Source organism: Syngnathus scovelli, chromosome 4, assembly GCF_024217435.2.
Source record: "Syngnathus scovelli strain Florida chromosome 4, RoL_Ssco_1.2, whole genome shotgun sequence".
In the NCBI taxonomy this organism is placed as follows: Eukaryota; Metazoa; Chordata; class Actinopteri; order Syngnathiformes; family Syngnathidae; genus Syngnathus; species Syngnathus scovelli.
In genome coordinates, this window is record NC_090850.1 from 13387115 (window position 1) to 13403193 (window position 16079).

The 16079-nt window shown below is 38.5% G+C and overlaps 2 protein-coding genes across 4 annotated transcripts in view; both read right to left on the bottom strand.

Moving 5' to 3' along the window:
• Positions 1–9106, bottom strand: part of dennd2b (DENN domain containing 2B) — a 31584-nt gene extending 22478 nt beyond the window's left edge. The window contains exon 1 of one of the 2 annotated variants that reach the window (XM_049717353.1): positions 8944–9106. The gene's annotated coding sequence lies outside the window, so the exon portion shown is untranslated. Of the gene's footprint in view, positions 1–6375; positions 6836–8943 lie in introns of those variants that run through there. The other variant, XM_049717352.2, reaches the window with a different exon arrangement.
• A 1442-nt stretch (positions 9107–10548) lies between these two features.
• On the bottom strand, positions 10549–15774 carry tmem9b (TMEM9 domain family, member B). 2 transcript variants are annotated; one of them, XM_049718027.2, is made up of 5 exons: positions 15619–15774; positions 15055–15146; positions 14874–14982; positions 14262–14396; positions 10549–11526 (listed from the first exon to the last, which is right to left on the bottom strand). In XM_049718027.2, exons 3-5 carry the CDS (start codon positions 14955–14957, stop codon positions 11371–11373), a joined length of 375 nt encoding a protein of 124 aa, XP_049573984.1. In that variant the 5' UTR covers positions 14958–14982; positions 15055–15146; positions 15619–15774; the 3' UTR covers positions 10549–11370. The 2 variants fall into 2 exon arrangements, with proteins under 2 accessions (XP_049573984.1, XP_049573983.1); XM_049718026.1 differs by having other exon boundaries at positions 15532–15768.
• Between the last annotated feature and the right edge of the window lie 305 nt (positions 15775–16079).

Genomic DNA, 16079 nt, shown 5'->3' on the forward strand with positions numbered 1-16079 from the left:
AATTGTGACAGGATTCATTGTCTCATACCTGTTTTTTCAATATTTAAAGTTAGACTATTGGTTAGACGTTTATTTATTTACTTATTTATTTATTTCATTATTTTCTGAACGCTGCAATCAGCGAGTCACAGGGGCCCAGGATGGACTTTTCAGTGTAAACAACAAGGCGTTAGCCAACTGACTTCCTGAACTCTGATAGCATCTCCCCTCGCAAAATCCCAGCCAGAAAAACAACAAACCTTTGGAATATTAATGCACTCCATTGTCACAGACCTACGATGTTATTTGAATAGTTGAATAATTCATATGCTTGTATGACCAAATGAACTTAATTACAAATGACACATTTGATCAGAAACACATTAAAATTCTTACTGTTTACTTACAAAAAAATTGTGCCTTGACTTACAAGTTTAAGACCTCTGGGAAAATGGGTGACGAGCTTTAAAGGTGATGCTTTTTTTTAAACCAGCTCGGAGTTGGTTCGTGTGACTTGTCCTTTTAGAAAAAAAACATCAAATGCAACTTGATGATAACAAAATTGCATTGTCTGAGATTGCAATTTCAATCCCAAAAAAACACATCGTTCAGCCCTAGCAACCACTACAACAGAACTTGGTGAATTGTATATTCGAAGATTTTCCAATGAGAAAATAGCCTGATGACATCAAAATATGCAGATCAAGGATATACATATATACATGAGGTTCTCCTCAAAACGACACACCGACCAGCAATAGAAATCCTCAGCATCAAACAGTGTTAATGTAAAAAAAGCCAGAAGAAATGTTCCTGTTTTCAGAAAAACACATCTCATTTGTCAAGAGCGACTGGGAAAAATCCCCCAATCAGTCATCATCACAATGACTTAGCAAAGCCATTTCAAGTTTTTTTCCCCAGGTCTTGCCATGCTCTTGTCTACAAGTGCTGGAGAGGCTAATGAATTTTCCCTTATACGGGAAAGAGGAGAACAACGACGTCTTTATGAAACAAACAGATATTGCATAGAAGAGCCCTTTGTGTCGTTGAAAGGGAGGCAGGGTAGGGAAAAAAATGTCTTATCAGCTTAGCTTATGTGCACATAAGTGTGTATAAGACAGAGACTTAATTAAGTTGACTGTCTTTCAAAAAAGGGCCAACGTGCCCTTGACCCTGTCACGTTTGACAGATCATCTGATATGCAGTTCGCCGCCCAACATGCAAGAATGTCCTAATATTTGCCCAATCCATCAAGCTGCCGCAGCTACACTGAAATTTATCAAAGACTGTTTTCATAGACTGGAAGCAACAAAAGAGAGAGATGAGAACGCATCATCAACTGCACAAACAAACTCCATGAAAGGGCACTACGACTTTTTAATCATTTAACAATGATATGATATCTCAACATTTCATTAATCAGTAGTTCTATTTTCATCCCAAAAGAAAAACAGAAGGACACAGCGGCGTCTCCAAAGGATTAAAATATTTGAAATTCCCCTCACTTGTCTCAAGCTACTCAACAGCTCAGCCTAATCTTGTCCTCAGTTTCTGCTGATCAGCAACCTGCTTGTTAGAAACCACAATGAAGCCGTGCAAGGGAAGCCAAGAGTCAGTGGGAAAAGGAAGAATTAAAATGCTCAGCTATTTCCAATTCTAACCATCAGCTCTCAAACTCATCTGCACATCTTTAAGTTCCTTGGAGATGAATAAAAAAAGGACAGTAAATATTGGATTGGTACCATGCAGTGGAAATGGGGCATTAGTCAAATTTCCATCCAGTGACATGTTTAAGCATCGACAGTACATATCAACTTTGTATGACGGATTATTTATGACAGGAGGCTTGTTCGGTTCATAGCTTGTGTCTCGAGAGGACAGTTTAAAGCTTCTATAATGTCGAAACGTCAAAGAGAAAACAACCACAGTTGACGTTACCGACCATATAATCATACCTATATAATTATTCCGTTGAACATATGCTTTGCCTTTTTATGTCCATTTTAGCTTTAGCAGTGCAGTCACGGTGTATTTTGGTAATCGCGGGGGGGGACTCTCTGAGTAACCTAGATATGAGCATGCACAGCTGCAGAAGCAGGCATGTGGAAAACAGGCTTTTATCCATCTGTGCTGCAGGGGGTCAAAGAGTGTGTGTCATCTGACTTTTCCAAGGACATTAAGTGGATAAGATACATTTGTGTTGCTGTCTGGAAGTCTGAGTTCAGATGGTTTACTGAAAAGAATGGCAGAAATTTTGACCGATGTTCTTTTGATGTTGATGGCCTGCTGTGTTTTAACCTAGTGATGGGTTAAATGATAATCAATTTACTTTTGGCAGATTAAGAGAGCTGTTACGGAAGTGAAATAGCAAATTGTTAGCCTTACAGCATAATTGACAAAGTCATAACATCAATAAAAAATACTGTTGTGCTTGCTCTAAAATGTTGTTTTGTTCGCAGACATTCTCAGTCATACAGGTCATGGTAATCCACAAATCAAGGCAATTTCATTCTTCTTTGTAGAATTTGTTGCTATTCTATTGCTGTTTATTGTTCAAAAACATTGGCAATCATGCCATTAGGCTACTGAGATAAAGAAATTACCTAAGGCCTAAAACACATCAGAGCACAGCATAACAATCCATAAATGCCATACAAATAAATATGCAGTCTAAAGTCTGTGAAGAATGACATTAAAGCCATTTGATTGGAGGACGGGTAAACACTTGGATGCCATGCCGTGACTTATCTGCTGCATCAAGGCTTTTCTGTCCTTTATCAGTCTTGGATCTTGGACTTGAAAAGGTCCAATATTTCAGAAGCGTTGGAGAAAAGTATTAGCGTGCCCTCAACAAATAAACTTCATATAATTATCTTTCAGTTCAAAAGCTATACTCATTCAAAGCCACTGACAGCTCCAGTACAGTGGCCCTAATTTTGGAGACAGCCGCATATTCACAACTGGTTGTCACACACACAGGCGCATGATCGAAGGTGGAAGGTGGTCCCCGAGTCCGCCCATCGCAACATCTACAAGTTGCCGTTTCTTATAAATGTACTTTGCATGCTCCAATGAATACTTGATACTGTCATGTAGACTACGCGTTTCTCCTGCGCTGAATTTAAAAGGAATGAGCTGAAGATAAAGTCCTCTGTGTTCACTCCCACAACGGCGTAGACACCCAATCCTAACTACTACAGCCGTTGACGAAAATACCCATAGAAAACTCCACCCATGCGCCCTACTACACTGCACTTTGCATTAGACATGCACTGTGGGGAAAAAAGTAGCTAGGAGGGCGAGCAGTGAATGAGCGACAAAAACAAGAAAATTGTATGACCGTGAGGGCTTGCATTCACACAGCTGTCCACCACAATTTGGATGAAAAAAAAAATCTCATTTTACGCAACATCAAAGAATTAACTTAAAAGTATGTTTTGACTTCCATTTTTGTACCATAAACACCTGACAAGAACAACTTATCAGAACACGTGACCAACGAGGAGTGAATCATGGTGGACTACATCCAAATCTGTTCAAGAGAAAAATGAGAGAAAATAGTGGAACGTGAAGGAGAATATTTTGTGACCGGGATGCTACTATAAATGTGTTTCTTCAGCATTAAAGCGGGCATTGCACAAGAATCAGCGCTGTACTGCAAAGCTCACATTTCACTAGTCATTATGGGTTCTAACCTCGCCTGTGGTCAAGACCTTTGGGAAGTGGCCAAAAGAATGAGACTGTGGATCCAAGCAGCTGACAGGAGTTTCCTCTGTGAGGTAGGTGGGCTTGCGTTTAGACATCTGGAGGGAGGGTTGGACTCGAGCTACTTGAATTTCCATCCAGAGGATTACCGAGGTGGTTTGGGCACCTGATTGGGATGCCGTCTTACATGGTGCTAATGCTATAACATTAACAAAGTTCCTGCTTGGTTAGAGCGGTAAAGGGGAGCATTCCAGGAATTGAGAGCAGTATCAAAACATTTCACCACTTTCTTCCCTGACGTGCATGACACTCCCATTTTTACTTTTAGGCTTTCGTAACATTGTATTCATGTTTCAGACTTGCTGATTTGCACAAACTGCACATGGAATGTGGAACTGGCGATAATTTGCCATCCTTGTAAACATGAACAGTGCAAAAGTGCCAAAAGCCTTAACCATCCTTCCAAACATTCCCCTCAAAAGCCACCAATGTCAACCAGCGCCTATGAAAGATCCACAGGATTCCTCCTCTTGCAAACATCATTTTCAGCACATCATATCATATTTAGCTACTCATAGTTGATGATATGGTTATGTTTGGTGCAACCAACAAACGGAAAGAAAAAAAACAAGGATTCTTAGTGTGGTTTTTAAAAGGTTCCTTTCCATGGAATTATTTGAAACCCAAAACAAGGCATTCTTTCTGAAGACTATAATGCTCATGCACCTCATATTTTCAAAAAATCTGATTTTAATTCAACAAATACATTTACTCAATGACTAAAAAATAAAGTTTGTCCCATTAAAGTGTCCTCTTCCATCAACAACTATATCAGCAATTATTTCAAATATGTATTAGTACTAACAATCATATATTTTTTAAGAAATTCTGCATGTACTGTTTTGTTAAATTGATCACAATCTGGATTACAGCAAAAAAGAGCTGCATCATGCCCAAAAAGCATTTGACCCTTTTTGACACATTTGGCATATCTTTAGTATGGATAAGGAATTGCTTTGGGCCCAATACAGACCCCTTGTGGGACACCACAGTCTATTGGTGATTCATTGGCGTTTAGAGTTACTTATATCTAAATTGATCACCATCCTAACATAATGACCAAGGTGTTTCTTTCCAGTTTTTACAAATAAATGATTGCTTGAACTAACGATATAGATGATCTTAGCAAAGCCGGGCCCCATCTTGAGATGTTTATTAATTTATTTATTTTTGGGGGGGAGGGCTAATGGGGGATGATTTTAATTCTTCAATTAATCTACACTAAAAATGTTCTTTCATTTCCACATCTATCGGAAAACGAATTTATACATGCTACTCGTGAATTGGGAGTTAAACAAAAGTATGACATGATTTACAGGTGTGCGTAGCCGGACACGCACGCCTCAGCCTTGGAAAGAGATCTTTTATTGTATTTTTTTGAATGAACAAGAGTCCCTTTCAGGGGAAATGGGGAAAGGCCAAATTCTCTCTTGAATTACTGAAAAGGGACCAGCAAAGAATCTTCTCAATAGATTTTGTTGTGGGTCTTTTCTAGCAACACGGGACAGTGCTTAATATGCTCTAGAGAGAAAATGTATTATATGTTGCACATGTGAAAGGAAATGACCAATAATTACCAAAAAGAAGCAATTTTATGTGTGCATTGCTGCAGCCACAAGGTTTAGTTGTAAACAAAACATGTGTGAAACTATAGTGAGTTAATAAAGATGAGTTATTTTTTGTATCAGTCACTGTACATATTCAAATGTATTGCACATAAATGATGTATTTTACTGTATTTTAAAGTTACAACTAATAAAGTAATTAAAACTGCTCTGGATTTAAAAGTTTAAACAAGATCTATGCATAGTTTCAGAACTTATTCTCTTATGGGTGACTGCTTTTCCATGTTTTAAGTAATGAATGAATGATTTTTTTAATTTTTAATTCAGTGATACTTTCATGCACCACTAGAGAGAGCCCGTGTGCTAATAGTGCTCCTCATACTACACTTTGGCAGTCACCGTGACTGTGCTGCAGAACTTTTAAACTACGTATAATACAAAAATCCTATACATTACTACAACACATTAAGATATCAAACACACTCAACATAAGCAAAATGGCTTTTTAAAACGTCATACAATATCATACACAGAACATGCACTGCATTAAAAGAAGAGGAGCAATTTCTACAATCACAAATAACGCTCACAATAACAATCACTGGAGACAAAACAATGTGATTCACTCTACTTTATCTTGCATGAAGGTTTAGGAGAAAATAAACATTCCCATTTCCCTTGATCCAAATTCCCAAAAGTGACTCACAGTCACCCTAAGTCACGGAGAACTTTGAGAACTGATTTTGGTTTTGGAGGACTTTTTATGAGGATAGACCTTTGGGGAGGACACGCAACTACCTCGACTTGTTAGTCAATGAAAACTCATTCCACTCAGACATAAACAGAGCAGATAGATGCTATGTTTAGCCATTTAGATCCACTTCATCGTTAAAGATGACCAAATATGGTCAAGTGGAGACCACTTTTTCAGACGCACCTTGAAACTTTTCACAGCACCTCTGCTAAATTCTGCAGCTACAACTTGTTTTAGCAACCGTGCAGCCTCGCAGATCGCTTTGAACTCCGGTGTGTGTATTGTGGTTTGTTTTTGTTTTGTTTTGTTTACCTCCGAGTAGCTCCTCGAGCGCATGACGGCTGACATTTTGAGATGTTAGTCCATTAAAGTTCTCCGGATACCTCTCCTTTGCAATAATGTCCCACTCATGTCTTTACAAGTAATACTGACCACAAAAAAAAGAGAAAGAGTGGAATGAAGCTCTCCAGCCTCTTCTTTGGAAGGCTGGACTTGTTGCCATGGAAACGGGTAGCTTGCCCCCACTTTTGTAGTGATTTGGCCCCGGCGTCTTCCTTCTCTTCCTCTTGCAGGCATTCACACTCGCTCTCTCGCCTTGTTTATTGTCACGGTGGATGAATGGCAGATTTTGGATGAATATTCACGAGTGGACGTACTTATGCCGGCAGGGAGCAAAAATCTCAGGAGGACTTCAAGACGTCTACTCACTAAGTCTTTCATAAACACTCACTGAACACACTGAAGGCGTTTGTTTCAGCTACGATCTATTAAGTTCACCGTCTTCTAGTCATTAACTGAGATACTTGCCTAAAAAAAAAAAAGCTATGTCCACCCCGTTGTGCAACTATTCAATATCCGTCATATCCAATTTGAAACTCCATGCATCCTTTTGTCCTCACTCGTAAGACCATTCAGCTACACTCTCTGAACTCACTGAAGGCGTTTGTATTCAACAACGCGAACTATTAAGTTCACGTCTTCTAGTCATTAACTGTGACGCTTGCGTAAAAAAAAGAAAAAAAAACTTTGTCCACCCCGTTGAGGAACTATTCAACATCCGTCATGTCCAATTCCATATCCAAACTCCATGGACATCCTTTGTCCTCACTAGTAATACCGCTCAGCTACAGATCACCAAATACTAGTGGCGTATTTAAATATGCAAGTAAAAAAGCTGTTTTGTTCTGAAAATTTGGCTCACATTATGCCACTATGTTAAAAAAAAGATAAGTAAGTCAAATTGTATAATAATTTTATGGTTGCAATAGGGTGCATGATTTTTGTTTGGCATTTTCACCCCAAAATTCCATGGGGTATGCACATGTAAATGGCCCGTTGCATTATAAGAAAAGAATTCCAAATGAAAATCATGCACTGTAGTCACAATAAAACAAAACTGCAAATAAATCATTTTACATATCGTACTTTTACTTCGGTGCTTCACTTGTATTGACAATATAATGAGTACAAGTATTGACAATATAATGACACTATCAGAGCACTAAATTGTCTTACTAGTGAGGACAAAAAGTGTCCCGGTAGTCTACATAATAATAATAATGATGACAGCTGCTGTTAGCCACATGTTCTCTGTTCTCCCCAGGCCTCATTTGAACTTAAACGTTGTCCTCTGCGCGACTTCCCTCAGGAAATAAAACAGGAGCATCCCCCAATCAAATCCAAGCAAAACTCTTCACTTCAACACATGGAGTGGCGTAGCTTTAAAGACTTAACAAATGTGAATTTCAAAGTGAGCTGAGTTAACAGGCAATGCTTGCACACCTGCTCAATCCGCCATCACATTCATGATGTCAAATAAAACCGCTGAGCTCTACATGTGTTTGTTTAGGATTCAACACCAAGCCAAAATCCTCAAACATCTAAAGAGGATTATTCCACACAGCTCCGGGGATTTTGCCACCTTCTCTCAAAAAATTCATCACGGATGCTCTCGAAAAGTTGGAAACATTGAAGGCTTTGGTGAAAATGACTTTCTTAGCTGTCATAAATGCAGCATGCGCCTTTTTACAATGAAAAGTCCATACATCCATAGTTGGACCACTGATCATAACCACACTCACTGTCAATTTTGCATTAGTGATGCAGAAAAATCTCTGGCCATTTGTTTGACCTCAAATGTGCCCCATTGTCATTAAAAATAACCAATCAAAATATTAGCAAAAGCTTTAATCTGGGCGCATTGTACGGCCGTCGATAGTCAAGCATCTGAAATGGAGGGGCCTGGGAATTTAGAATGACATTATAAAATTCTACTACTTAACCTCTGACACTTCACTGGTACTACAACGAGTGCTCACCAGTCGTTGTCATAAAAAGCCGTGCAGTAAAGTCATACATTGCTGGATGGCAGTATATTGGTGAAAAGTAAAACCCAGTCGAGTGTGGCCTATTTGTTCTACTAGTATGCTCAATTGTCAAGTCTGAATTGTTTATTGTTCACAAACTGAATCCACCGAGTCATCAAATGCAATGCAACTTGTTGAGACTAACAGTGCTTGAAAAGAAGAAAACAAGCAACAAGTATGCATCTATTTAACCGCGGGTGGTTTAGATTGAGCCATTTCATAGGCTGAGGCGCCACCTGTAGGCCAATTGTTGTAAACGCAGCCCTCTACTAGAAGTTTTTCCTATGCGTTAGTTAATGTGACATTTTGTGATGGGAAGACAAATACAATGTTACAGAGTTACGAGATCTTTAGTCGCTTTGATCGTGTACAATATGGAACAAACAAAGAACACCGAAATGTCTTTAGTCGGAACACGCAATCACGGGCGGTTGACAAAGTTGGAGAAAAGTGTCAACTTTTCCAGTTGATGTTGACATTTACAGCATCAAGTGAAGAAATGATCAAGCCCTACCTGTTTGTTTGCGTGGTTGACGTGTTTGCTCAGTGATCCATTCTCCAGCACAGTGTCGCTCTTCTTCGCGTGTGCAGCCCGAACACTTTTTTTCCTCTCCGGTGGAAAAAAAAAATCGTCTCCTCCGTGGAACTGCAGAGACGTGAGAGGAAAAAAAAGTGAAATGGACAGGAAACGGTGACGCAACGTTGTGTGGATCTCGTCTCTGGATGAAAAGATGCGAATGGTGATTACATATTTGCTCAAGGATCCGCTAATTAGATGTGCCGCTTGAGTCCAACGGGATGAAACGAGCTCTTGATTTTACCCTGTGCGCTTTTTCCAATAGTTTACTTTTTTCCCCTTCATCAGTTTAACATGGAACTCCGAGATGATGATATATCGTGTCGCGCAACTTCAGCAAACACCGCGCGGCTCATGTTGGTTCGACATTGTTGACTCAAAACTTTAACTCCTAAAACCTTCCCATAACTCGACAACATTTAGATTATATTTTGGCGCATATGCATAAGTCAATATATGCACATGTGGCCGCGGAACTGAAAGCAATTCAAGAGGGATTTTCCTGGAACTCAAAGCCAAATGTGTTGCGGCAACGCGTGCTGAGTGAACAGGGCCATTATTATGGAGGCAATAAAAAGGAATATTAAAAGAAATATAAAAAATATATATTTATTTCTACATTTATTTTGATATTTATTATTGTTGTTTTCACTTGTATTTTGTAATATATCATTTTTGTTGTTTTGCTTGAATTTCCTTCAAGATTAACAATACAACCACCGGCTGTTTTGTTCTCCCCCCCCCCCCCCCCCCCCCACAATGGATGTAACATCATCTCCCTCTTCAATTCAAAAGGTCATAACAGTAAATCCAGAGTGACACGTTTAAGGATTAAAGCCAATCCAAGTACGTAGCTGCACTTTTATGGCTTAAACGTATTTGGCATAATTGGCCAAGTGGAAAAGCGGCACACATCCCAACAAAGCACATTGCTCGTGCATATTGATGAGAAGTCTGTTGTTACAACATGCCGAAATCAACTTTTATGCGCCGCTCTCTGCTCGGATTGAAGCCAAATGCAGCAAAAAGTGGGGGTAGAAATCAGTGTTTCGCAGTGCAGGAAGTCTGATGACCCAAAACACACACGCCAAAGCAAACCGAGGGCTTTTCAAGACAAACAAATGGAATATTCTTGGCCAAGCAAGTCACCTGACCTCAACCCAAATGAGTCCCACAAAATTGCAGTCGAGGCCTTGCGCAACAGCTGATGGGAAGCCACGCAGCAGCTTGTGACGTCCGTCTGGGTTCAACTTGTAAAAATCATCTGTATATAAATATCAGTGGCTTTACAAATGTTGATGTGGAAATGAAACATGGTTTTAAATCCCAAAATACAATGAAGTGAGGTTCCACTTCAGAGTCACATGATTTTGTTTGCTATCTATTGTGGTGGTGCACAGGAAAATTCTCAAAATAGTAAGCATGTGTCTGTTCCAGATCACAAACAGATGTGACTGGATGCATTCACTTGGGTACGGACTGCACCTGAAGGGAAAGTTCATCGCGATTTGGAGTACGATTGACTAAATGGCGACGGCACACTTGCAAGAATCACAAATCTTCACATCCATTTATTTCAAAGTTGTAAGGTAGCACACGTGTACAATGGTTAAGAACACTTCCAGAGGTCTCCCAAAAGCAGTTAATAAAATAACTCTAGTGGGGGGTTTCCATCTTGACATTTCGGACCTTGACAAAACTTAGTCAATTTAACGGAATTAGAACGTTTGTACTGTACATCTTTTCTCCGTCTCTACATCAAGTTCACATTTGTCATCACTCAGTAACTTTCTGTCCCAACGTGGAATCCATCTGGTGGATGTCAGGCGCATAAAGTTAAAAAAAAAAAAAAGTAGTCAAAACGTCACTAAATATTTACTAATAAATAGCAAGAGATCACCTACACCAGAAACTAAGATCAGTGAAGTTGTCAAATATATTAATTAGTGATTTCCAGTATTAGCTGTCACAAAGAGAAACGCCTACATGAGATGTCTTCGGCCTGTGCATATCATATTCTGAAAGGCAGTTTAGTGCGTAGAATACACGGGATGATTCAACATAGCGCTGTCCAGCAGTAACAACAAATTATCGCCGCCTAAGGTTTTTACCTGCCATTTTATTACTCACATTTTCATAATCGATTCCCCGCAGACTTGTTGCCTCTGTGCACAAGTTGGGATGGATTAAACACAGTGCAACAATAGAAATACGAAAAAATCTCTTGCTGTCCCTTTTGATCTACTTTGTACTTCAGATTGACACTTACGGAGATACAAACCACAAAATGACAAAAGGAGAAGAGATACAAGTCACATACTCTGTCACAGTGAGTTTTTTTTTTTTTTTTGGTCCTCTTCACCTTTAACTGAGGACGACATGGCGATCAAACACAGACTTTCTCTGTTCCTGGACCTGCCTCCTCCAGCGCTGCTGAGCGTGCTCGACTTTGTTCAGCATGTTGGGCCGCGAGTGTGAGCGAGACAGGACGTTGTGAGCGTTAGCGAAAGGCTGCTGGTCCTGAAAACACAGATGAGAGGAAGGAAAATATAAAGGTTCTAATAATAGTTACTACACATATGACATTCCGTGCCTTTTATTCCAAATATTTAGAATGTGGCACATTTAAATTTCGCACTTCGGTCCACATGAAAAAATACTAACCCTTGTTCATTTGCAAGGAATTATGAACAGTTATAATTCGTTAGCCTAACTACATAGTTACCTCTGGCATCTTGGAACACAAAAAAAATAATCAAGAAACAAGAAAAGAGTGTCGCACTAGAATCAGTGGATATAAAAACAACAACTATGCACTGTCACACCTATGTTCAAATACAAAGTATAATGAACAATTACAAATAGTGTAATATCATAATTGCCTCCATTTAATGGCATAATCGGCCAGGGTAATTTTTGAAAGGGGGGGGGGACCATAACAATAGTCTATTTGCACTCCAGGTGAAATAAAGTTGATATTTTCCTGTTCAAATGCAATAAATTATGAACAGCTTCAAATCATCAAGATTTTTGATCCAACTTCTTAAAGGCGTGCTCTTTCTGATACCGATCCGGCATCAATACCTCTCCCCTGCTTTTTTTTTTTAATTCAACCTTAAAATGTGGAAAAAGGAATCATATATGGATGAAAGGAAGAGCACAGTTGCTTCTATTACAGTTAAATTCCCTTTCTATAATATTTTTCCCCCAATTTAATTGTGCCGGTTGTAGGTCACATTAGGTTTAACGCTTTTAAAATAAGCTTTTTTTTAAAAAAAAATTATTCAGTATGTCCCAAAACAATGTCACTTTCAAAGGACATTGAACGCATGACAGCAAAGGAAGTCCAGGTCAAAGATTATATTAGTTCATGTTTACTGTTAGCATTTTTTCCATCAACTGAAGCATTTTTTCCATCAACTGGATTTTGCACCGTGCTAATTTGCAAGCTCTTTGAGTGCCAAAAACTCTCCTGAGGACAGTTTGTACTTACTGGAAGAGTTTCAATTTCTACTCAGCATTTATTTTTTCCTCTAATGGAAGTATTAGAGACTAGAAGAATTACACAAGTATAAAGAGTGCACAATTAACGTTACAATGCAAAAAAAATAATGCAACAAGTTTAGTTTCATTTTACTAGAAAAAAAAAAGTTAGTATGATCTCCTCAGGGGACAAGTTGGATGGAGGCTAATCTGGAACAGAATTTTGTTGAGAACCCCGTGAGCAGGTTTCATGTGTCACGAGGTTCATTCTCTTTTTCATTCCATTTGTGTTCCACAAATACTCGGTTACCTCCACTAGATCACACATTTAAATCGTAACTTGATCACCAACATTACTGTACATTGTTGTACTTCTTGACCAAACGTTGCTAAATAAAACAACACAACATAAAAAAGAAGCCTCCAATCCCCATCTTTTAGCTATGGACAAGGGGTTCAGAATTTGGTCAGAGAAGACATCCGAGGGTTCCACTCCCCTGGGTGGCATAGGTTTGAGGGCTGGGGAGTGAATAAGTAATGGAGGTTTGTATACTGCTAAAAGACTTAATTAACCATTAATTAATTAATTAACCATTAATTGCATGGTTAGAGATACAGCAGCACCTTGAACGACTAGTTTAATTTATTACATAATGGCCACACAATTCAATATGTGTATTTCAAAATCATTTTTGCCTATTGAAAGGAATGAAAATGCGTTCCAACCCTGAAACAGCCCTGAAAATATTGTACTTTATAAAACCTTACAGTAATACTATAATAGAACGTAAACAATTAAACAGTTGGAACATAATTTCCTGCACTAATTTAATGGGCATCGTGTCTTGTCTATGAGCCTTGGCCAGCAGGGGGCAGTGTAACATACAGCCATACTGCAGAAATTTGACGATGAAAGAACGCAGAAGAAGACTGCCATAGCTAAGGTGCAGCAATAATAGCATTTTTTTTTTTGCAAAGGACAAAGGATATCTGTGAGCATTGTTAGGTTGTCAGTTTGCCATTGTTGCTTCTATTTGTGTCCAACATAGATTGCTGTTTATGATTACAGCTATATCAACGCTAGTTTTGTTCCCTGTTGTTTCCCTTTATGTGTGAGCATTGTTCCACTAAAATTCTATGCAACAAAGTCCTTAAATAAATAAATAAATAAATAAATAAATGGCAGCACAGGTGACAAACTCCAATGAAAGAGCTGTCCATTATTTTTGTAGAGGCAGAATGTTTGACACAGCTCTTGTACAGAAGTGGATTTCATTTGATTGTGGAAGTGTACCCAAAGTTGATTCTCATGTTGGTACGTAAGAAGAGGGATATGACTGCATTTCCAATTCATCTAAATAATGAATGTGTTACGAGCAAAAGAACTAGCGCACTAATGTCCTCAGATGGATCCTACAGTCAGCTCACCCACACATTAATATCTGATGCAGCTAGAGAATTATTTCAAATAACACATTCATCCTTTCCACTCACAATTTCTTGCTGCATCCCATTACGAAAGCTACTCCATTTGTTTCTTCTGAATCCTACTTCTATCGTTTACATTTCAGTATTTCAGACCTACAATCTTGTTAAACTTGATTTAGAAGTTTGGTGAAGGGGAAAGATTTAGCTTAAACACACAAACCCTCACAGTTAGATGTTTGTTCAGTGAATGCTTGAATAAGAAAAATATTATTATAAGACAATGGCCAGTGGTTAGAAAGGGTTTAACTTTTAAGCAAGAAATGTTGAGGATTATGATCACATACCCCGACATCATCGTCACTTTGAATGAGCTGTGAGTGACCAAAGAGACGTCTTTTCAAGATGGGCTCCAGGAGTGTCAGGTAGACCATGTAGAGAAGCAGCAGGCCCAAAATGGACAAGTAGATTATGATAGTGACCTTAGGTAGGAGGAAAATTATTGGTTAGAAGAAAAAAGGGCCAAGAAAATTCCATCTTCCGTGGACCATTTTGGGTGATTTCCATGGGAATTAATGAGAAGAAAAAGGAATCAAGTAAAAATGTGAACATTTACTGTACAAACAATATTCTATACAAATTATGTGGTGAACAAAAACCCATTTCAAAAGTCATTATACAAGGAAAATTAATTAAAAACATAACTAAACAGAATGTCTTAAAACAAACATCATGATTGCATGCTTCAAATAAATTGACATTGTGCTGCTCTTACTGGTGCGCCCACCTCGACCACCAGGAGGCAGTGGAACACTTGCATATTTAAACAACATCGGAAATTTTACGAAACAAATCTTAGAATGAAGGTTTGAAATGTAGATTAATACTTCAGCCAGCAAAGAAGGACTGTATTTCTGGTTAAAACACTCAAACAGTAAATAGGAATGCAATGAACCTACCTTAATAGTGTCTGAACTTCTTTCCTCATATTTACACTCACAGCGTAAACAGTAAGCCTCCACGTCCTTTCCATCCACCGGCATTGGGTCCACTACATGCAGACAGTTACTGGAAAAGGCAAATACACAGTAAAAGACATTTGTGCCAGGAAAACTTTCATCCCTAGCGAGAGAAACATACCAGTCTTTAAGAGACACATTCTGCTTGTAGATCTGTCCCTCGATTTCTTTGTATGGTGGACAGATGCATTTGCAACGGTTGTCTTCAGAATTCTGTGAGAGAATATAATATGGTATTATTATATCATATGATTTCAACCTAGACATATATGTCTGTTATCATTACATCAATGACATTACATCAATAATGTACTGAATAAATCCTCTAACGCCTTTCTATAGTACGATAACATTGACATAAAGCCACATTAAAGCGACGTAGTCATTGTACTAGTAACATGGGACCTTACACTGGATATCAAAAATAAAAGCTCAAAATGATTCACGCTGCTAAGACCTGCAAATAGCAAAATTGACTAGAGGACCGACATTTCATATTATTTATCTGACAGTCATTGAACGCGTAAATGAGTTGTATTACATAAATAAAAGCTTTTATTTAAACCATTTCCCCTGTCCCGGCTAGCGTTAGCCTTACCGTTGCTGTCACTTCGCTTAACAGCAAAACACACACAAAGACAAAAATCTGTAGAGGAAACACGGCCTTCATTTTAAAGATATTTACAGTGCACAAAGAAGTCGAGGAAAACGATTTCCACGCAGCACGACGGTAGAATTGTTTTCTCTTAACGTATGGCTAAGTTAGCCATGATGCTACTACACAGCGAGATAAACTGCCTTGAAGCCTCGTAGCAGCTGACTTGGAGCTTCCGGAATATGGCGGCCAATTTCCACACATCGCCCCCTACCCAGATATGTTTTCTTATAATCATCCATTTTTGTAATTTTTTCTCTAATGTAATTTAATATTATTTTAAGCTACTTTAACAGTACGTAGTTTAAACAATGGTAAAAGGCGTTGAATAAAAAGTAGCAAAGGAAAATAAATCTTTAAAAAATAAAACAGGTCTTAAAGATTAAATTATATGAAAATTAAATCATTAAAAAGTTTAATTAAATCTAATTTAATTTAAATGCCAAGGTTATTAACTTAAATGCTGCACTTTGAAAATCTTTGTTACAGCT